Below are 23,822 nucleotides of genomic sequence, written 5' to 3'. Positions count from 1 at the left end.
AGGCATGTGTCACCATGCCCAGCTAATTTTGTATTTTTAGTAGAGATGGGGTTTCTCCATGTTGGTCAGGCTGGTCTCAAACTCCTGACCTCAGGAGATCTGCCTGCCTTGGCCTCCCAAAGTGCTGGGATTACATGTATGAGCCACCGCACCCAACCCAATTTTACTTTTAACATTTAGTACTAAATGCGAAATGAGAGTCTGAGGAAAAACCGTGCTCACATAAAGTTTAGAAATAATAAAATACGTATCTGCTTTGTAAAAACTTATTCTCAGACTTTTGGAAATTTCACTTGATAGCCTTAGTCATAACAAATTATAACTCTGAATGTTTTTCTTTCCCAAACTATGAAATTATAGATAAAAAAGAAGAATTTATAAACATTCTATAAAATATTAAACCATAACACATAATAATTTTAAGTAATAAGGCTGTAATTTTGCATTGGAAAACATTGCACTTGTAATTTACATCTTTGGGTTTTAGTTCTTGTTCTGTCACTTACTAGCTACATGACCACAGAATAAGTCACTTGATTTTTCTGGAACTCTACATATCAAGCCATAAATATTTTACATTACCTTCCAGCTAAAAAATTCAATGATTCTGTTGCCCTCCTTCTATCAAAATCTAGTTTCAGAAGTACAGTGGTTCCCCTACTTAAGCTAAATTTACCAGTTAGACTTTGGTATTTGTGTAATATAATAAAATAATTTGGGGACTGCAGAAAACCCTACATGCTTCCACTTTTAAAAGAACATTCTTTGGCTGGGTGTGGTGGCTCACACCTGTAATCCCAGCACTTTGGGAGACCGAGGTGGGCAGATCACTTCAGGTCAGGAGCTCGAGACCAGCCTGGCTAACATGGTGAAACCCCATCTCTACTAAAAATACAAAAAATTAGCCAGGCGTGGTGGTGAGCGCCTGTAATCCTAGCTACTGTGGAGGCTGAGGTGGGAGAATTGCTGGAACCCGGGAGGCAGAGGTTGCAGTGAGCTGAGATCACACCACTGCACTCCAGCCTAGGAAACAGAGTGAGACTCTGTCTCAAAAAAAAAGAACATTCTTTTATTTTTTTTTAGCATGCTATTTCTTTTTATTTATAGCTTTTGGGATTTTAGTGCATATCATTATAGGAAGAGTGATAAACAATACTATTTTATTTTAATGTGCAAAATTGATTGCTTTCATATGCATTATGTTATAAATATGTTTGAATCTAATTAATGCTAATTATACCTCAGCATTACAAATAAAAATGCTTACTGTTAATACTTCAAAAATAAATACAACACTGTTCTTGATGGACCTTTGTCCTGTAGAATTCAACCTTATAGTGAGTTACAGTAGATTCCAATGGACCTGTTGTTGTTAGTATCCCAATTTACAAATGAAAATGCAATGTCTCAGAAATTCAAACAACTCTCCCAGTGACAGAAGCAATCTATGTATTGGTTAGCATTTACATGAGTTGGGTGCACTTATTAGATTACAGTAATTTTTGTGAAACTCTGTTTGTCAGTCAGAATATACTTTTCTGATAAAAGAAGCATTGGTACTCTGGTTGGGGTATGATCATCTTATGCCTCTGGCAATGAGTGCCACAGCTTCTGTTTCTCTCCTAGGTATCAGAGAAACTTGAAGAAAACATGGATAGGCTGAGAGTAAGCCTGTCCATTTGGGATGATGTACTCTCAAGTAGAGATGAGATTGAGGGATGGTCAAACAACTCTGTTCCACAGATGGCAGAAAACATCAGCAACCTGGATAACCGCCTCAGAGCTGAAGAACTGCTTAAAGAATTTGAGGTAAATTGACTGTGTTGACATATGGGAGCTGGTGGCATATTGTTGACCAGAATATGAAAAAAAAAGAAAAAAAAAGTCTTTCTTAAAAGTTTATTCTTCTTTTAACTTTTATTTTTTATTTTATTATTATATTATTATTATTTGAGGCAAAGTTTTGCTCTGTCGCCCAGATTGGAGTGCAGTGGTGCTCCAGATCTCGGCTCACTGCAACGTCCACCTCCTGGGTTCAAGCGATTCTCCTGCCTCAGCCTCCCGAGTAGCTGGGATTACAGGCATGCGCCACCAGGCCTGGCTCATTTTTACATTTTTAGTAGAGATGGGATTTCACCATGTTGGTCAGGCTGGTCTTGAACTCTTGACCTCAGGTGATCTGCCCACCCCAGCCTCCTGAAGTGCTGAGATTACAGGTGTGAGCCACCGTTCCAGACCTTATTCTTCTTTTTAGAGACATAGAAGAGTGTTAGAGAACTCTTAACTATCTTTTGCTATTTAATTTGAACAGATTATGAATAAAAGGGTTTTTTTTTTTTTGCATTTTTATCTATGTTTATTTAGGGCTCTTTAAAGCATTAGTAGAAAAGTAAAAGTTAATTGTTCCCATTCTTCGGAGGATATGGCATCCTTCTACTTAAAAATCAAATTGGAAGTGTTTGTAATTTAGTAATATTTAGTACCTATTTTTCCTTATTCAAAAAAATCCCAAACTGCTCACTGAGTCCTTACCATGTTTTCTTATTATGCCAGGTAGTGGGTTCTTCCACTTCCTTTTCAAAAATGGAAGAAAATTGAAGATTGGAGGGTCACAGGCTTCCACAAAGAGTCCCTGACCTTTTAAAGTTCTAGTCACCCATTCACTTTAAACTTTTTATTCCTATTTCTTGCAATCATTTGTTAATCATTCTTCAAATTTTTAATAAGCACCTAAGACATGTCAGGCATTGTTTTAGACATTGAAAGTATAATAGAAAAACAGAAAGTCCTACCCTCGTGGAATTTACATTATTTATGTTACAATATATATTATATATAAAATATCAAGTAGTTACTGGGCTATGATAAAAGTGGAGTAGGGTAAAGAGAAATAGAGTAAGGAGATAGTGACTTGGTCCAGAAACATATACATGAATGGATTGTATTACCTAACTTATTTGTCTTTGATCCAAAAAACATTCTAAATGTTTTATTATCTAATTCCAATCTCTGAGGGCAATTAGAAGGAGAAAAAAATTATCCAGACTAAAAGTACAGGCAGGGGTGATGGATACCGCAGTGTCCTCAGCTGTTATCTCTGGTGCTAAACTAACATTACAGCTCCAAAGTGACCTGCGCTGGATCCAGCTTATACCAGCTTGCAAAAGTCAGTTGTCAAATGTTCAGGAATTTTGCGAGCCAGTGTTAAAAACAACCATTATTAAACCTTAAATTGTAAACAAATTTACAAAATAAGTTCCATTGAATACAAAGGTAATGACAACTAAAAACATATCACTTTCCATTACTCTTCTACATATCACTATTGTTACCTAGGCCTTTGAGTTATTGACATCTATTGTATCATGGTTGAAATAATTTAGAACAATGTACTGCTGTGTATGTCTTCAACTCCATGTGCTGTGACGTCATGTTGTAGCTTACCATGGTGGTAAATGCTACAAATCAGGGCTCTTTGTGGGAGGTTGAGAAGGAGTTGTTAAAGTAATCAACTACTATTGACCTCAGAAATCCAATGATTCAATATGCTTCTGAGACACATTAGATATGACCAGGTTCAGTCACTCACAAAGATGGGTTCTTTATGTTACCCACTGTCCGTGTGACACAGTAGCTAATAAAATCAGGGAAGCAGATTCAGCCCAGTGCCCACAGGGCCATTCCCGCTGCAGTATAGCGAGTGTAGATAAGTAGGGAGATTCCTCAGTTGCCTGGCCAGCTTCTGGAGAAAGCCAGGGGGCCTGACAGCTCATCATGTCTTCTAGTAAGGAAATTCCCTTCTGAATTGAAGGCATCAGGAGGTTTGCTAGTGTCCACAAAGCACCAAAATACCATTTTTGAGAGGAATGGTTTATTAAATGCCCCTTTGTGGCTTCAGATAACTAATGAAGTTTACAAGCATCTCATTTGTTTGATAATTCTTTGATCATTCTTTCCTCTTCTTTATGTTACTGTTGGTGCAAAAAAAAGGCAAAATATTATGTATCAATTTCTTAATGAATCTGTTTCTGCTTTAATATCCTTTAAATTTTTATTTGAAATGATTTGTTCATATTACACATAGTCTGTAATAACTAGACACTCCTGGTGTGTACTTGCTTTGAAATGCTTCTTCAAGAGTTTCATGCTGCCATAGTAACCAGTAATATTAAAGTTAATGAATAAATGACAGTTAGCCTATTGAAAATCCCCGCTGACTCAAGACTTTGGGTCAGTGTTTAATTTTTTTCCAGGAGGTTTTTTTTCCTAATATAAAGGAGTGGAGAAAAACAAAGTTCTGCACACTCCTTCACATTCCCAGTGAACATTAATTGTAACATTTTCCACGTTTGTACATCATAACAGCCCTCAGAAAAATGAAACAGATTTTTTTTTACACTGGCTTAAAGTTGGGATATTTTGACAAAGTTAGCTCTCCTTGAAATTATTAAATGCCAAATATAGCATGTCAGTGTTTTTGATTAGCTATGCTTCTTCCCTTTTGGCAGTCTGAAGTTAAAAACAAAGCATTGAGATTGGAAGAACTGCATTCCAAAGTTAATGATCTGAAAGAATTAACTAAAAATCTAGAAACACCACCAGACCTTCAGGTAAGCATTTTGTAATAACTACTAGACTTCCATCCATTTTGTAATAACTACCATATACTAGACTTTCTGTCTCTCTCTGTGTGTGTGTGTGTGTGTGTGTGTATACATCCTTTATATGTGGAGAGATATATATATTCTTTATATGTGGATATATATATATATCTCCTTTATATGTCCTCAATGTTATCATCATCACCATAATTCCAAGCAAACATGTGGATCGTATCAGACATGGGTCAAACTATTAATATATTTTCGCATTCCTTGGGCCAGTATTAATAGCATATTTCCAACTCGAATATTATAATAGGGGTAGTTCTTTTTTTGCCTACTGAATTTTGGAAGCATTATCAGCCAAGTTGCCTTATGGACCATTTCACGTCTAGACAGGAACAGAACCCCCTCTTTTTTTGGTGTTTTTGATGTTGGTTGTTTGTTTATTGAGACAGGGTTTCACTCTGTCACCCAGGCTGGAGTGCAGTGGTGCAATCTCGGCTCACTGCAACCTCTGCCTCCCAAGCTCAAGCAGTCCTCCCACCTCAGCCTCCCTGGTAACTGAGACTACAGGCATGTGCCACCACGGCAAGCTAATTTTTAAATTTTTTTGTAGACAGGAGGTTTTGCCATGTTGCCAAGGCTGGTCTTGTACTCCTGAGCTCATGCAATCTGCCTGCCTTGGCCTCCCAAAGTGCTGGGATTACAGGTGTGAACCACTGCGCCCAGCCTAGAAACCCTTCTTATGAATGTTGATGTTCTTATTGATATTTTCCTAATGCTGTTACTCAATAACTGGGTTTAGAGGGATCACCACTATAAACCTCCCTTCACGGCCCTTCAGATGGCACAGATCCATGGGAACCATGAAGCAGGCCAGGGTAGATCAGCACTGGTCAGGACACCTGGGCTACTTCAGTGCCCAAGCCCTGGAAGCATCCAGCATGGTGGGTCTCTTTTGGCTGCCAGCCCCACCACTGGCTTCAGGCTCAGGATTCTGCTGCATCCCTTTAGCTTCCGTATGTGTTGCTGCTTCTGTTGATTTTCTCTACATTTCCTTTCTTCTTCTTGTGCCTTCTCTTTGATTTGCTGCTTTGGGCCAGGCAATCAATCTAGTTGATCAGTTGTGCTTTTGCTCTGACCTGAGACTGCTTGTTTAGCAGTACCATTGGGGATGATATACATGCACAGGAATGCTAGAAGTTTCATGTGAAATAAGAAGACACAAAGGAGGTGCTATCCATATACAAAAAAGATAAAACAGTCCTTATGCGTGCCACCTGTGTTGGGGATATCAATGGTTAACAGTTGGACTTTTGCAGAGTTGAGGCAGGATCTTCAGAGAGTTATTGGTGTACTCTAGTCTTCTCTTTCTTCCTTTCTCTCTCTCTCTCCTTTTCTCTCTCTCTCTCTGTTTCTCTTTCTCTCTCTCTCACACACACACACGTGTGCACATACATGCACCCCTATGTATACTCAAGGAAGAGATGAGGGGGTGGCTTACCTTACCTCAAGGCAGAAGGGTTCCAGCAGTGTCACCTGGAGACAGGATATTTGTCCCCTGCATTTGGCAGGCATGGGAGTCTCATCTCTATCCCCCCAAGAATCCTAAAAGTGACAGACAGGCTAGCTAACTGCTGCTATATTTGCCAAAGGATAAATGATGGCTTGTGGGCTCCTGCACCTCAAAGTTAGTTGGAGGTAAATGCCAGAGGTCACTCTGGCCCAAATATGAACCAGGAGAGGAAAAGAAAGGAAGAGACCACCATATGAGGATATTATAGGTGGCCTAAGAAGGCTATCTGGAGGATAAACAGACCTTAGCAATGAGAAGTTAAAGAAAGGCCTCCAGGCTGAGGAATGAGAAAGTAAAGAGCCAAAGAACAGTGCACTGTCGTGTCTAGGGAACTCCACTGGGAAGTCCAAGCATGAAAAAAGTCAGAAAAACACAAGACCAAGGCCTATGGGAGGAGGAATGAATGCTAAACCTTGCCTGGCCTAGAGGGCACAGATGCCCATCCAGTGAGTCAGAACGCCTCACCCGCCTCCTGCCAGTCCAAGCCTATAGGAGAAAGAAGCCTTACACAGGGTGGCAGAATAGAAATAAAATGAAGAAAGAGAAAGAAAGACATTTATTCCCTTCCACACTGTGGGTCTCCTGCTCCCAGCAGATCTGAGGTGGGGGTAAGAATAAAAGCCTTCAATTTAAGTTAAGTTCAAAGTTTTCATTACCAAATAGGCCAGGATGTTTGACTTGTGGAATTGAGACTGTTTTTCAATGTATAGTGACTATATGTCCTTTGACTAACTAGGGGGCCATAGTAGTCAACCCTCCTGAGCTATATCATCCGGGGAAAAGAGAATAACTAGCCCCACTCAATATTTTAAAGCAACAGTGGGGACAAAAATAAAATTGGTTTATGATAAAATCCTACAGTGATGTTTGTCCCAGATAGTGTTACATCTGAGCAGACAATGGGTGTTTCCAGGGAGAATCAAGAGCAGATTTTTGGTCACCACCTGGGAATTCTGCGTAGGTCTAGCTCTGCTTTCAGAATGCCCTCTCACATCTTCCCTGGAACCTCAGTTAGAGCTGCCACTCTCCCACCCAGTGTTAACACAATCCTTCCTCTTTCTATTTGCCCATCACTTCATACATTTGGCAACTGTGTCCACTGATTTTCCTTCTTGGAAAGGCGTGTTAACATTGGAGCTGGCTTGCATGATGAGACTTGTGTGGCTTTGACAATTAAGCTGCACATGAACAGAATTTCTACTGAATGAGTATTCTTCTTGTCTTCAGAAATATTGATGAAATCTTGCTTGATATTTAGTTTATAGAAGCAGACTTAAGGCAGAAACTGGAGCATGCCAAAGAAATAACTGAAGTAGCAAAAGGAACCCTGAAGGATTTCACTGCTCAAAGTACGCAAGTGGAGAAGTTTATTAATGACATAACAACATGGCTCACAAAAGTGGAAGAATCGTTGATGAACTGTGCCCAAACTGAGACTTGTGAAGGATTGAAAAAAGTCAAGGTAGGTAATAAACTATCATGAAGTGCTTCCATTCAAATGGTGATAGTAGTTCTGTTTTGTGGTGACTATAATAAAAAATATAACCTCTGCTCTCAGTTACCCATATGAACACCAGACCAACTTATTTATGACATTGAACACAGCAAAGTAAGCAACACGTGAAGAACTGAATGCAGGTGTTCAGAAATAAAAAATGAGTACCTTGAAAATAGAAAGCATGTGTTGCTATAGCGCCTGCTCATAGTCTATGCTTGTTCAAAGATTTTTTTCTTTTTTATAAAAGGGTGGAGCCTGTGGAAGAACTATTTGACTTCCACAAATTTTCCAACTTGAGTATCCAATAGTTTTTCATCACTTAATTATATTTATTGGTCACTGTGACTGCTTTCATCCAGAGAATGTATATTTTTTGAAAAAGAAGAAGTTGAGAAAACATTCTATTTCCATGTTTTCTATTTTTTTATTTTTATTTTTTGAGATGGAGTCTTGCTCTGTCACCCAGGCTGGAATGCAGTGGCACAATCTGGGCTCACTGCAACCTCCCCTCCCAGGTTCAAGTGATTCTCCTACCACAGCCTCCCCAGTAGTTGGGACTACAGGCACCCACCACCATGCCCAGCTAAGTTTTGTATTTTTAGTAGAGATGGGGTTTCATCATGTTGGCCAGGCTGGTCTCGAACTCCTGACCTCAAGTGATCCACCAGCCTCAGCCTCCCAAAGTGTTTGGATTACAGGTGTGAGCAACCACACCTGGCCCATTTTCATGTTTTCTATCCATATTAATAGACAACATTCCTAATTAGCTATCTGTAAAGGACAAGCATTGAGCTGACTTTTCAACAGATGCAATTTGTTCTCTCTTAGCATATTTCCTTACTGCACTAGAAACTGAGGTCTTTTTTTCTTTTTTTTTTTTTTAAATTAACTACTGGTGCCTTTGGTGAGCACGTGACTCTGAAACAAAGTTCAAGTGTCTCATTGAAGCATGTGAACTGTGTTGGTCTCTAATCAACTGACTAAACCCAAGATCATGGACTGGAATCTATAAGGACCTATTCAGTTTGCTTGAAATGCTAGATTATACCTCACCTCCTAACTACTTCCCAACAGCTATTTGTTCCCAAGGAGAACTGGGCAAAATTCTGAAAGAATCAGTACAGATCTAGTACAAGTACTCAAAAACTTGCACCAAAATGTATACACCATGGAGTGGATTCAACAATATCAATTTCAGATTGTAAAAAAGTACCATAGTGAAGTAAATGGAGTATTTCTCTCAAGTTATGAATATCCTTCATAATATACTTTTATTCTGTAGGATATACAAAAAGAACTTCAAAGTCAACAAAGCAACATCAGCTCCACCCAAGAAAATCTCAACAGCTTGTGCCGCAAGTATCACTCAGCTGAGTTGGAGAGCCTGGGCCGTGCAATGACTGGTCTGATAAAGAAACATGAAGCCATGAGCCAGTTGTGCTCCAAAACCCAGGCCAGCCTGCAGGAATCTCTGGAAAAACACTTCAGTGGTGAGTTCTGGGGGGCCTTAGCGTGAGTAGTTTGTTTCCGAGAAAGAATCCAAACCAAATGCTGCCTGGAAACTGCCAGCAAAAGTTTGAGGAAACTTTCCAGAAGGGTGTCATTTCAAATTCATTTGTGCTTTGCGATTTGAGCAATAGAAGTGCTGTGCTGGAGGCTCTCACCCTATGCGGAATTTTTTCTTTCTTTTTCCTCATTTTCCCAGGAAAGCAAGAGTTCACCATCTTGATGATTCTGAATTTCGTCTGCATTTTCTATATATAGCTCATGTGTGTGGAAAATTACTTCCACTGCTCAAGTGGGCAGCAGCCACTGTCCAAACAACTGCTGAAAGTTTTTATGCTGTGATGAAGTGACACAATAAACTTAGATGTTGGTAGAAGCCATGAAACAGGGCCAGCCACAGGGTCCAGGAAATTGGCCATCCTGTGGCCCTGCCTCTGCTTTCCACACAGCTGTACCTGACGTGGATCCATCATGACTCCCCAAAAGAGGAGGTGGTTCCTCCCTGTGCCATCAAAATGGCTTTAATGTCCCTGGAGCATTTCTCTCCTTGCACTTTTACATATTCAGACAATTAATTATCTTTCTTGACCCAAAGAAAAAACACAACAGGATATTAGACATTCCAGGAACATACCTTTCTTTTTAGTCTTTCCTCTGAGATAACTTCTCAGTTCTACCATGAACATGCATGGCTGTAGATCACACTGTATTACTTTATATATGAGTATTTTCTTTCTTGAATATTTTGTAAGGCAAGAGGAGATGAGCTAAAGGCCAGAAATAATTCACTGTGGTAATCCTGGGAGCCCATTCAATGTTTTGGATTTGCTCCTGATTTTTTATTTTTATTTATTTATTTATTTTTTTTTTCTTTCAAAAGAGTCTATGCAGGAATTCCAAGAATGGTTTTTGGGAGCAAAGGCAGCAGCAAAAGAATCATCAGATCGCACTGGTGACAGCAAAGTTCTAGAAGCAAAGCTCCATGATCTTCAGGTACAGAAGCTGACATCCTTTTTCTTCTTCTCCAAAATGTACTCAAGTGCCTGCAGGCAGACCTAAGTTATCTCATTCCCAAATCTTATATGAGCCAATCTTTTCCTGGTTCCTAACAGAATTAGGCTGATTGAGTCAGAAGGAAATAGATAACTTGATAAGTATGTTGAGAAATAAGTCGGAGCTACAGAATTTCCAGATCCCTTTCCTCTCTCTTTTTAGCCTATTGACAATTCTTTGGAATTCATTCTAAACCAAACCTAGTTTTAATTTTTATAACAATAAGAGTATAATAATTGTATCTGTATTATATGACTATTGTGGAGGAGTTTGAAAAAGAAGAAGACATGGTTTGTGTTTTTTAGTAACTTATGGTCTATAGTTAGAAATAGGATATATTCAAACTAAAATAATAGATATTGCAGGTTTTATAGGTTTTACTGACTGAAAATGTATGAGCTCAGGAAGGAGAAGGCCATGTGAAGTAGAGTTAAGAAATGATTTACGGAAGAATAGGCTCAAGTTAGGTTTTGGCAAAGCTTGTCAAGCAGCTAATCCGAGTAAAGCACTATGTTAAGTATTATAAAAAGAAATCTTTTTTTTTTTTTTGAGATGGAGTCTTGCTCTGTCACCCAGGCTGGAATGCAGTGGCGCAATTTCAGCTTACTGCAACCTCCACCTCCTGGGTTCAAGTGATTCTCCTGTCTCAGCCTCCCAAGTAGCTGGGATTACAGGTGTGTGCCACCACGCCCAGCTAATTTTTGTATTTTTAGTAGAGACGAGGTTTCACCATGTAGTCCAGGCTGGTCTCAAACTCCTGAACTCAGGTGACCCACCCGCCTCGGCCTCTCAAAATGCTAGTTACAGGCATGAGCCACCATGCCCGGCCAAAATAAATCATTTTTAAAAGCTAATGAGAACCATGAGGATTTTGTGGCCTAATGGGGGATAAAAATGATGTTGATAATTCATTAGATTAGAAGTTAACGATAGAAAGGTTGTTATAGTAAAGGATGCTGGTTTTGCAGGAGATGTGGAGAATTCAGATGTAGAATTGTCTCCTTTTAAGCTTGAGGTGTAGCAAACTCCACAAGGAAATGCCTGAGTAACAGTTGAGATGCCACTCTAGAGCTTTGGAGAGAGGAAGGGCTAGCCCTGGACTCTGGAATTCTTTTGCTTTGTCAAAGCCCTGCCCAAGCATAGATTTTCCAAGAAAGAGATGCAGACCAGGAAAAGAAAAGGTCTGAGGATTTTGCATACAGGGTGGATCAGGGGAGGGGCTGGAGGCAGCTAACCAGGTAGAGGATCTCACATGAACCCTGAGAGATGGTGGAATCCGGACCATGTTGGGACAGTGAGAATGGGGAGAGACTGAGAACAAGACCTTGGTGAGAACGTCCTCGGTTCCAGCTCGACCTTGTTTACACTTTGTCTTCAGTGGTTCCAGTGGCTGGCTGACACCATTCTCAATGAGGAGCCTTGGTTGTGTCCAATTGTATGCCTCATTTTTACTCCGGCCTTGTTAAGCCTTTTTCCTTTGGACTCTGTTTTTCTTCTCCTGCTTTACTATTTCAGCTCACAATTGTAATGCATAGTCCCATGCACCTATTACCTTTATTTCCTGAAACAGAACATTTTGGACTCAGTCAGTGATGGGCAGAGCAAACTTGATGCGGTGACTCAAGAAGGACAAATTTTGTATGCACATTTGTCTAAACAAATTGTCAGTAGCATTCAGGAACAAATCACAAAGGCCAACGAAGAGTTTCAAGCATTTCTGAAACAATGCCTTAAAGATAAGCAGGCTCTTCAAGACTGTGCTTCAGAACTTGGAAGGTAGGTTATTTTAACAAACATAGATTTCATCATACACCAAGTGTGTTTTTAAAGGCTTAGAGAAAAGAGTCATGTGAATAAACAAATAACGTTTGACACTGTGAGTTTAAATGATAATAAGCTTTGATCATAAATACAGGTTGATACTAGGGCAATAATCAATTTTTCGGACTCTGAAGTTATCACTTGGCTTTTTTTAATATAGAGAAAACAAACTATATTTACTAGTAACTGAAAATTATATAAATGCATATAATTTTTATTTGGTTCACCAATATATAAAGCTTGGACACCTCAATTTTTAGATTATACAAGGTTTTTCCTTGTATCCACTTCATTTGGGATATAGTCATAGCAGAAAACAACGATTGAATTCTGTGGATCTAGATTCCAATAAGTAATATATGGTGAATATACGATTAGAAGGGGAGAAAAAGCCACTTATGACTAGGGTGAGAAAAGATGTCAGTAGAATCAAATTATCTTTCTGATGGCAGAATAATTTGCCAGACTCTTGTCCAGCTTTCTTGGAGCGCTTACATTGTTTCCAAAACTTGGAGCTCTTGAGCTATGTTTGAAAATCCCTTAAGAAACAAAGACACAGAAGCCACTTTCCCTTCTCTTCCCAGGGCTTCCACTGCCCTACTTATTCACTGGCCCCAACTCAAGCGTCTTTGTAGTAAGACACAAAATTAAGTGCTCATTGACATGGGAATGTAATCTTGTTGGCAATTACCAGCTATGAAATCAATTCATATCCATTGGCCCCAATTCAGGGGTCTTCGTAGTAAGACACAAAATTAAGTGCTCATTGACATGGGAATGTGATCTTGTTGGCAATTACCAGCTGTGAAATCAGTTCAGCTAGGTGACATGATTCTTTTCCTGCTTGGATCTCAAAAGAAATCGTCATGATTGTCACTTTGTTATTAAAATAAGTGATAATTTAGATGGGTTAGTTGTTAAGTTTTGTTTTGTTTTTGTAACTTGAACATTCATGCGGTCTTAATTGCCATTTAAAAGACATTGTGACCTCAACTATTAAAACTAATTTATCATAACAAGCATTCAAGAATTTCTCTAAGGCATTTTCTTTTCCTTAGCTTTGAAGATCAGCACAGAAAACTGAACTTATGGATCCATGAAATGGAAGAAAGGTTCAATACAGAAAACTTGGGAGAGAGTAAACAGCACATTCCTGAGAAGAAAAATGAAGTTCATAAAGTTGAAATGTTTTTGGAAGAACTGCTGGCTGCAAGGTATGGTCCAGAAATGGAACAGGTCCTTTACCTCTTACCGTGTTTTAGACTGGTTGGTTGGTTGTTTGGTTTGGTTTTGATTGGTTGGTTAGTTGGTTTGTGGAGAGTGGTTTGTGCTGTCCTTGAACGACTGGAATACAGAGGACTATGCTGCACTCTTTGCAGCAGTGCAGTATTCTGGTAAGAGTGCAGGATGGAAGTAAGAAGCTCATCTGCATTCCAGATCCACCTCCTGTTTGTTCAAGAAATTGGGCAGGTCACTCATCTCCTGTTGCTCTTGATTTTAGCCTTTAAACATTGTGTTAATAATACTGTACTTCCCTCTCTGAGGTTATTTTGAGGATCAATTAACATAATGTGAAGCTGATGTGAAGAAAAGAAAACCACAAATTCACAGTGACTGTAAAGATTAAAAAAAAAAAGAGTGCTAACCAGGTGCGGTGGCTCAGACCTATAATCCCAGCACTTTGGGAGGCCGAGGCGGGAGGATCACCTGAGGTCAGAAGTTCGAGACCAGCCTGGCCAACATGGTGAAACCTTGTCTCTACTAAAAATACAAAAATTAGCTGGGTGTGGTGGAGGGCACCTGTAATTCCAGCTACCCGGGAGGTTGAGGCAGGAGAATTGCTTGAATCTGGGAGGCAAAGGTTGCAGTGAGCCAAGATCATGCCACTGTACTCCAGCCTCCTGGGTGACAGAGTGAGATTCCATCTCAAAAAAAAAAAAAAAAAAGGAAAAAGAAAAAAAAAAGAGTACTGTATATGTCAATTTCCATATGTTATTCACACATTTCAGCTTCCAGTTCCATTTCCCACCCACCCATCCTTGTAGTCTTAATAAAGTAAAAGGTATGGTCAAGTCTGACTTTCTTTGTGGTCCCTGTTCCCAACTACATATTTATCTCTTCATTGCTTCCCACTGAAAGAACATTTCTGGCTCCTTTCCCAGGCAAAGTTCCCTGATCTGTGCTTTTGACCTTACCACATTGAGGGCTTTTCTCCCAAACTTGTGCTCTACTCTACCCCTGGCATTTTCGGTTGCTTGCTCTCCTTTGGAAGATAGGACACTTTCCACAGGGAAGTGCAGCTTGGATTTGGCTCCTTGGGCTCATTACCTGTCCTCTTAAAGAGCCAGTGCATCTACATAAGAAGCAGAAGAGGATAGCACCCACTCTACTTTATCAAATAAGTCAGAAACAATCATATTAGAAATCATTCTACTATAAAGACACACGCACACGTATGTTTACTGCAGCACTGTTCACAATAGCAAAGACTTGGAACCAACCCAAATGCCCATCAATGATAGACTGGATAAAGAAAATATGGCACAAATACACTATGGAATACTATGCAACCACAAAAAGGATGAGTTTCATGCCCTTTGCAGGGACATGGATGAAGCTGGAAACCATCATTCTCAGCAAACTAACACAGGAACAGAAAACCAAACACCGCATGTTCTCACTCATAAGTGGGAGTTAAACAATGAGAACACATGGACACAGGGAGGGGAACATCACACAACGGGACCTGTCAGGGGATGGGGGGTTAGGGGAAGGATAGCATTAAGAGAAATACCTAATGTAGATGACAGGTTGATGGGTGCAGCAAACCACCATGGCACTTGTATACCTATGTAACAAACCTGCACATTCTGCACATGTATCCCAGAACTTAAAGTAAAATAAAAATGAAAAAGAAATTCCAGAATTCAGATCATAGTCATTCTCTGTTTGCACTGAGTCCTCTTTTTAGTCAAACATGCCCAGTATTCCTTGTCTTGAAAAACAAACATACAAACAAATGCACAAAAGAACCCATGCTGATGACTACTTGTTGGTATGCTAGTTTGATGACTGCTATAAATTGTCCCTGAAATACATTGGAACATCTCTATGAGCCCTTACTATAGTGTAAGCTCTTCATTTACTCTATGAACCCCAATTTCCAGCTATGAGTTTCTCAAGATCAGTGACTTAAGATCTATATCATTTCTATTCATTATCTAGTATAGTGCCAGAAAATAGAAAATGTTTGCTGAATTAACAGAATAATAACATCATTGCAACCATATAACTTTCTGAAAACTACATTGCACTTGAATTTTGCTTTTTAAATGTTGACTCGTGTCTAGATACAATACAACACACCCAGACCTACTTCCCTTCTTCCAGATGTTTTAAATGGCTTTCCATAGTCTCAGCTTTTATTTCTTCTCTACAGGCTGCTCATTACCTTCCTCTGTATCTGCTTCTCCTGCCATCATTACACCAAAACTGCATTAGAGAAAGTGGCCCAAATATACTTCAACACCAAATTCAAGGTCTTTTATGTTCCTCATTGTTTTTCTAATAATTGCAACTTTTTCGCATTGATAAGCACGCAATCCTTCTTGCAGTTTCACTCTCTGATATTCCAGGACCAGATGCTAAGAGATTAGGTGTGCTTGTTTCTGAATTCTTTCCCTCCAGCCTGGCCACTTCTGCAGACAATCCTAACACACTGTTCTGCTCACTCAGGTTCTCCACTGGGTCACCTGACTTCTCTCACTGGCTTGCTGCTTGCTCCTCCCAGTCTTCTAGATTTCTTTTCACTGTAATATTTCACTACTTGAAATATTTTAAGGAAATGCCCTGTATAAAAGTACCTCAGCTTAAGACTCATTGACTTTTTATCATGCATTAAGCAATTTATCTCATAGTAAGAATGGAAATCTCTTTTCTTGAATTATTATTTAACTCACATCATTGCTTAAGCCACCTTCTTGTCTCACCAAACAGATAACAAGTATAATAAATGTGTTTTAGAGTAGGAGTTTTTATTTTATTATATTTTATAAGTTCCAGGGTACATGTGCAGGATGTGCAAGTTTGTTATAGAGTAGGTGTCTTGTTGTATAACTCTTAGCAGATCTCAGGGTGGCCCATAGGATATATTTGCATAATAGCCACTCCAAAAATATTTGAAACATTCAGTTTCCACGAGAGATTTGCTTTGTGTTCTTTTTCTAGTAGTCACAACAGTTTATGTTAAGACATCCCATGCTACCCTCTGATATCCTGGGCTTTTTCCTGGTAAATGTGCAGATAAGAATTCAGAACTCTTTAAAATGGGAATAAAACCAACCAAGCCACATAGTGCTTACGTTTTCCCCTTGATCTAATCAACATGGCTCCAAACTAAGATGAGCTCAATACCCAAGATATAACAAGAAAACTCGTAAGTGCTCCTACAACAGCTTTTCGAAAGAACATTTTTTTTTTCCACTTAGTGTCTGCACAATATTGTGTTGGGTCTTGGGAACATAAGATGAATACAATGGCCCTAGCTTTTAGAAAGTGAAAGGCTTTTGGATTGAGATAGTTGGTATACATGGCGATAGAGCAAGAAAAGGAGCAGAGGGCACAAAGAGGTCCCAAACTCCCCACCCACCCTGAGTTGGTGTGGATGCTCCTGGGAATGTGATGCCTGCGCTGAGCTTTCAACAGGCAACTAGGAATGCAACAGTGCTGAGCAGAAGGGTTTTCATAAAGGAGGATTCTCCGTGTAGATACAAGACAGCAGGGGTTTTGAGAATTTCAGGGAGCTTTTCATCATCTGACCGTTAAATAGGAATGCAGAGATGCTACAGAGAAGCCTGGAGAGGCAGCTGAGCCCATTTTCTGAATTAAATTTCTGGAAATAACGGTAAGTAATACAGTAGGCTCCACCACTGCTATTTGGATGCAGACACAGCACAGACTGAATGGTATCCCCCGATAGGTACTGACAACATTAAGAAAGATCGTAAGAGAATGAAAGAGCCAGGTCAGTTCCCAGCGTCTTTATTTAAAAGGCATGTCAGCTATGAGCCTGTGTCTGGTTACTGCTCCAATATCAACAGTCATTTGTCGCTCCCCTGCACTCCAGAATGTCAGAATTAATTTTCTTTTCTTTTTTTTTTTTTTTTTTTCCTTTTTTTCAGAGAGTCTCTTGATAAGCTTTCCCAGAGAGGGCAGCTTCTGAGTGAAGAAGGCCATGGTGCTGGGCAGGAGGGCCGCCTGTGTTCCCAGCTCCTCACAAGCCACCAGAACCTACTTAGAATGACCAAAGAGAAACTCCGGAGCTGCCAGGTGGCCCTTCAGGAGCACGAAGCCCTGGAGGAAGCACTGCAGAGCATGTGGTCCTGGGTGAAGGCCATTCAGGACAGACTGGCCTGTGCAGAGAGCACTCTTGGGAGCAAAGACACCCTGGAGAAACGGCTGTCACAAATACAGGTACATGCGACACCAGCCAGACACTGACAACTGCTGAATGCTAATTTGATTAGATTCACAAGTGCTTGTGTTGTGTCCTAATTGTTCTGTAAGCCTCTAAATGAGGATTGTGTGGGCAAAATGGAGAAATTGGGCAAAAAGGATACAGAGGCATCATTTTTCCCCTTTGTAAGGAAAGCTTATTGTTTTAATAGCTTTAAATAATTTTAAATTTGATTTAGTAAATATTCAGCAAGCATTACTGAATATCTACTCTGCTCCAAGCACTCTGCAAGTTGCTGGGAATATAGAGATAAAAGTTAGGCCCCATTTTCTAGGAGTTCACTGTCTAGGGGAAGACACCAATCTGTAAATTGTTACTTTTAATACAGTGCATATGTAGGGGCCATGATTAAAGCCATCAAGGATATATTGAAAGCTCAGAGGAGATCACCAACCCAGACTATAGCCAATGAAGGTGACCTTGAAAGAGAGAAATTAGCCAGCCAATTAATGTAGGGGACTGCTGGGTTTTAGACAGATATGTCTTCATTTTCAAAAGAACGTATTTTCACTCTTTGAAACTGAAGTCAATAAAATTATACTTTCTAAGCTAGTGGTCCAAGTTTTCTAAGAATTTATATTGGAATTAATCTTTGACTCCTAGACTCCCAGATACCTAATTTTAAGTCAATATTATATCGCAATAGGGCCCAGAGTTTGTTGTTTTCATCTTAAGATAAGTAAAGTATTCCTACCTCAATTCTTATGGAAAACTACCATTTTTTAAAATAGAAGAAGGTTTTTACCTGCCTACTGATGAGTATTCTTTCTTCCTTCCCAGGATATTCTCCTGATGAAAGGTGAAGGGGAAGTTAAGTTGAATATGGCCATCGGCAAGGGGGAACAGGCCTTGAGAAGTAGCAACAAAGAAGGTCAGAGGGTGATTCAGACTCAGTTAGAGACCCTTAAAGAAGTGTGGGCTGACATCATGAGCTCCTCCGTCCACGCTCAAAGGTACAGAATCTATTTTTAGTGTTTGACGAAGTGCAATGCAGTGACTTAGTAAAATGATGGAGCAGTACTGAGGTCTCCTGGGGTGGAATTCCCAAGCATGTTACTGTAGCTTGTTGTAGGCATGCCTGTCTTTGTCTAAGTTGTGTTTTCCATAGGGTGATGACTGGTTTTTGCTTGTTATTGCTTTGTTTCTATGTTCTTGCTTGCATTTTTTAAATATTTAAATCTACCTGTTATCTCTCCTGGAATCTTACGTGACATGGGCTCAGCGAAACATCTCCTTTCAAGCCATCCAAGCAAGAATATATGGTTCTTTAATAACTTGAATACATTTTAGCTTAAGGAGCATATGGAAAATTAAGCTATTGGCAGCTGTTGAGCTTAGTCGTACATCTATTCCTCAACTAGAAGTCATACTACCCCCATTTGCATTATAGGAAATGTGTAGGCTGGTTTTGACTGTCACAGTGACGAGGGAATATCCCTGGCATTTAGTGACTGAGGCACAGAGAGCTCATATCCTACAAAGTGTGGAACATTCTCACACAACCAACAGTCAGCCCATCCAGAATAGAGCCCAGCCGTAGAGCCTCTGTTGAAAGTCACCTGTACCAGATGTTGATGAGGAAGTAGGGAAGCCCTTGATTGTTATGCCAGGTAGTTTTTGTTGTTGTTGTAATTATAAGTGAGAGATTTCTCCCTACCTCCCTCTTCTCAGAGTATCCATAAATAATCTGGCTCATTTGTTGGACAAATGACCATCAGTCTGAATTACAGTAAAAAAGAGCCATATTCTGATGGTTATATATTCTGTTAGATCATTGACACACTGAGTGCCCAATGTGATCATAACAAAATAGATGAATAGAAGATTAAAGTTCATACAAAGAAGGGAAATACAGACACTGGTGCCTCCTTGAGGGTGGAAGGTGGCAGGAGGGAGAGGAGCAGCAAAAATAACTGTCATGTACTAGGCTTGGTACATGGGCAATGAAATAATCTGAGCAGCAAACCCCCATGACACGAGTTTACCTATACAGCAGCTCTGCACACGTACCTTTGAACTTACAATAAAATTTAAAAAATATTTAAAGAAAATTCAAGTTCATTACAAAGCAAAACAAAAATAACACTACAGTTATCCACAGCAATGTGAACAAAAATCCCTGGTTACAACTAACAATTTGGAGGGTTTTTTTGTTGTTGTTATTGTTGTTTTTTCATTTAATATGGAGCATAGGCAGTGACTCTCAAAGTCAGCAGGACTTTGCATCTTAGTAATAACTCACAATGGTCAGCAAAGAAAAAAAATCAGATGCTGTCATTGTCTTACTCTATATCATAGACTGCCGGAGCATGAACTAAGCTTCCAGAGGCTTGGCTTAGGCCAGTTTCCTAAAAGTTCATAGGAATATGGGTAGATATTTTTCAGATGTTAGAATAAGATGTTACATGCAGGAAGCAGACTCTGGTCCTTGACTCCACTATTTCAGCAAGAAATTAAATTTGACAGTGACATATTGAGTGATAGCAATGTTCAAATTATTGCATTAAAATAATGAAATAAAACAGAAAGGTTTTTGCCCTCTAAAAGCTCAGACACCAGCACAGGATGTATTTTGGAATACTCTGACTCAGACTATGTTACTAACCATTTTCAAAATGCATTGTGGAGTTGTAGAAGAATGCAGAGTCTTGGCTCATGCCTGTAATCCCAGCACTTTGGGAGGCCAAGGTAGGCAGATTGCTTAAGCCTAGGAGTTTGAAACTAGTCTGGGCAACAGGGCGAAACTATGCCTCTACAAAATATGCAAAAATTATCTGAAGTCACAGTCAAAATTCAAAGAAAGAGAAAAAAAATACAAAAATTAGCCAGGCGTGGTGGCACACACTTGCAGTCCCAGCTACTCGGGAGGCTGAGGTGGGAGGATCACCTGATCGGAGGAGACGGAGATTGCAATGAGCTATATGATTGCACCACAGCACTACAGGCTTGGTGACAGAGTAAGACCCTGTCAAAAAAAAAAAAAAAAAGGCGGGGGGGCGGGGTGCTTTTTAGAAAATTATTTGAGGAACAGGTAGGACTTTAAAGCCTGCATGATGAGGTTCCAATGGATCAATGGATGCAAAGATGCAAAAGCAACAGTTTGAGCAAATGCTGGAAGTTCATTTACCACAGGATTTTAATTTCGGACTTATAGGCTTGTATGCAAGGGGGGCTGGGGAAATCACTGCAGATGAGTTTAGAATAGTTTGTAATGCTTAATAATGGAGGGATTTTTCCTAAATGCCAGTCTGGAGAGCGTTTTGTTTGACTATGTAGAAAACTATTATATTTGTGACTATTTTTCTTATAAATACTTGAGCATTCATTCACACATTTGACACAAAAGCACTGTATATTGTGTGTGTGTGTGTGTGTGTGTGTGTGTGTGTGTCCCTAAATGAAAATCAACCTAATGATATATCATTTACTCAGGAAGGATACCTTGAATTTTGAATTCCAGTCAACAAATAATCACCATCTGATTTTAATAAGATAAACCATTAATAATTCCAAGAAAATTAAGAACTGATCTATGTGAAATAAAATTTCATTGATGTTCCCATGCTGATTTTTAACAACATAACATATAAATGTGTCTTGTTCATTTAGGATAGTTAGCATTGGGAAGACAAATTCCAGATGCATGTATGACCACAACTTCTTACTTCATGTTTTAATGTAGATTGACTTTGTTCCAAGGACCTGTGGTAAGGATCTTATGGATCAGAGAAGTGGTGTTTCTCCCTGCACTCAAAAGCAACATTTTCATCACTTCCAGTAGCATTCAATAAGACAATTGGCATGGATGTCATGACCTTGCGATTGGTTTTCAGTAGAGATGTCAAGATAATTCATTTTTGTTAATATGTGACATTAATTCTAGCACTTTAGAGTCTGTGATTAGCCAATGGAATGACTATCTAGAGAGGAAGAACCAGTTGGAGCAGTGGATGGAATCAGTGGATCAAAAAGTAGAACATCCCTTACAACCGCAGCCAGGTCTGAAAGAGAAGTTCACCCTGCTTGACCACCTCCAGTCCATCCTGTCTGAGGCAGAAGATCACACAAGAGCCCTTCACCGTCTAATTGCAAAGTCCAGGGAGCTCTACGAAAAGACAGAGGATGAGTCTTTCAAGGACACAGCTCAAGAGGAGCTGAAAACACAGTTTAATGATATAATGACTGTTGCCAAGGTTAGTGCTTTATATTGAAAGTAGATGCTTTATAATACATTAATATAATATATTGATTTATATTAATAATATAATGACTGTTGCCAGGGTCAGGTAAAGAAGAAACTGTGGATTAAATTGTTGGAGAATTGTCTGCTCTAAAACTATTTATACATTCAGTAAATGGGTATGACATAAAGATCATTTCTTACTATGAATGCCTTTTCATTTTTCTCTTTCTACAATCTTGGGATTATTCTCTATTGCTTATTTTTTTTCTTTCTCCACTTTATTAGTTAATATATCTACTTTGCCCATCAAATGTCACTGTTAAAGTTGTTTTTCTTTTGCTACACTTATATTTGTTATATTAAATGCAAGTCTATTTACCGTCAAGATTCAATTGTGTACGAAATATGGTGTTCATCTCTCATCTTAGTAAAAACTTTTCTATTTTCCAAAGTATAAACTCCTTTACATAATATCAAAAATATATTCCCAATTCTCTATATGAATCTTTCATTTCCTTCATGATTATTCTTTGGCATATTTGTAAATATTATAGAAATTAAGGGAGAGAAGTGTTGTTGTTTGCTGCTTTTTCTTTTCCTTGGTTTGCCTTGTTGGGAACTAACTCTTGTCTTCTTGACACTACGATTATTAATAGATGTGCTTGTTTATCTTCATTTTCATCTTGTTAATGATTAAGAGCTATGACTCAAGTCAAAAAGACATAAGTTTGAATTCTGGCTTTGACACTTTTGAATGTGTGACTGGCCACAATTACCCATTACCTAACCTCTCTAAGCTTGAGTGTCTTTTCCTATAAAATGATAATAATAATAGTATCTTCCTCACAGGACTGTTATGAAGATTGAATGAGCAAATGCATTTAAAGTGCTGAACAGAATGCTGTACACCAAGCTAACAAATAATTGCTTTAATAGGAATGGTTATGATAATAATTATTCAGAGGATTGTTAGTGAGGGATGTTAGCCAACATGAATTCAGCATGATTTCCATACTAAGGTAGAAAATAGTAAACTTAGAGGAAAATAGTTGCTTTTCCAAAGCCTTGACATTTAGTTAAATGTGATAGTTTCTTTTTAAGATATTAAACTCAGAGAAAATTCAAGAACAAGAATGAAATTTTCTGAGATGTATTCAGAGACCTCTATCAGGCCTGTTGTCTTATCTGAGTTCATATTCTCAAAAGGACCACTGTTAAGGTAATCTTTCCTTTGTTTACTAGGAAAAAATGAGGAAAGTGGAAGAGATTGTGAAAGATCATCTAATGTATTTAGATGCAGTCCATGAGTTCACAGATTGGCTCCATTCAGCAAAGGAAGAACTTCACCGGTGGTCAGATATGTCTGGAGATTCATCAGCCACCCAGAAAAAGTTATCAAAAATTAAGGTCAGGAAATGAACAGATGCTCTATCTACATTGCTTCATTCCTTCTTGAGTAGAACATACTTTTGATAAAGATTGTGTGGATAAGATTCTGTTATTTAAAATGTTTCCTTCCTGTTTTCTATTTGATGCCTCACTGATTCTAAACATAAACAAGAGTCATGAGAAGAATTCAAAAGACTTTACACTTGTGAACACAATGTAACATTGTCTTTACATTTCTGTATGCAAATGTGCTTATTGCCGTAATATGACAGGCTAGGAAATGGCTAACTTGGTGGGCTGACAAAACCAGATACTACTGTTTAGCACCATGGAAGAAAAGTTTATATAGTAACTTAGTTAAATATATTCTAACAATAACCTGAAAATGTCATTCTGGATGTTTCGTTCTGCTTTCCTAGACGACATCCAACAACATAATAGAAGGGAGTACTTCAAAGGACCTTGAAATTATCATCTCGTTTACTCCGCACAAGGACAATTTCTAAAACAGAAATTTACCTTTCTGGGGAGTTGCAGACTCTAGTATCTTTTAGTAAATTTCTAGTTGCTTAAATATTAAATTGTAATCATTTTCCCCCATGGAAAATAATGGATTTTAACATTAAAATAAAGCAGCAATGAAATTCTCAGTGGTTTAGTTTTAGAGGAGAAAATGT

General features: G+C 38.9%; 1 protein-coding gene across 2 annotated transcripts in view; it reads left to right on the top strand.

Annotated features, from left to right (window-relative positions):
* The window catches only part of SYNE1 (spectrin repeat containing nuclear envelope protein 1), a 525,017-nt gene that overhangs the window by 236,668 nt on the left and 264,527 nt on the right, over positions 1 to 23,822 (top strand). For both annotated transcript variants that reach the window (XM_054490749.2, XM_054490748.2), the window contains exons 45-55: positions 1,627 to 1,809; positions 4,509 to 4,610; positions 7,439 to 7,642; positions 8,961 to 9,168; positions 10,065 to 10,177; positions 11,808 to 12,013; positions 13,117 to 13,272; positions 17,239 to 17,530; positions 18,354 to 18,526; positions 21,457 to 21,766; positions 22,999 to 23,163. In XM_054490749.2, the coding sequence (XP_054346724.2) occupies positions 1,627 to 1,809; positions 4,509 to 4,610; positions 7,439 to 7,642; positions 8,961 to 9,168; positions 10,065 to 10,177; positions 11,808 to 12,013; positions 13,117 to 13,272; positions 17,239 to 17,530; positions 18,354 to 18,526; positions 21,457 to 21,766; positions 22,999 to 23,163 (2,112 nt within the window). The remainder of the gene's footprint in view (positions 1 to 1,626; positions 1,810 to 4,508; positions 4,611 to 7,438; positions 7,643 to 8,960; positions 9,169 to 10,064; positions 10,178 to 11,807; positions 12,014 to 13,116; positions 13,273 to 17,238; positions 17,531 to 18,353; positions 18,527 to 21,456; positions 21,767 to 22,998; positions 23,164 to 23,822) is intronic.

The sequence above is a fragment of the Pongo pygmaeus genome, chromosome 5, assembly GCF_028885625.2.
Source record: "Pongo pygmaeus isolate AG05252 chromosome 5, NHGRI_mPonPyg2-v2.0_pri, whole genome shotgun sequence".
Classification (NCBI taxonomy): Eukaryota; Metazoa; Chordata; class Mammalia; order Primates; family Hominidae; genus Pongo; species Pongo pygmaeus.
Note: the sequence above shows the minus strand (reverse complement) of the source record. Positions and strands in the feature narration are given on the sequence as shown.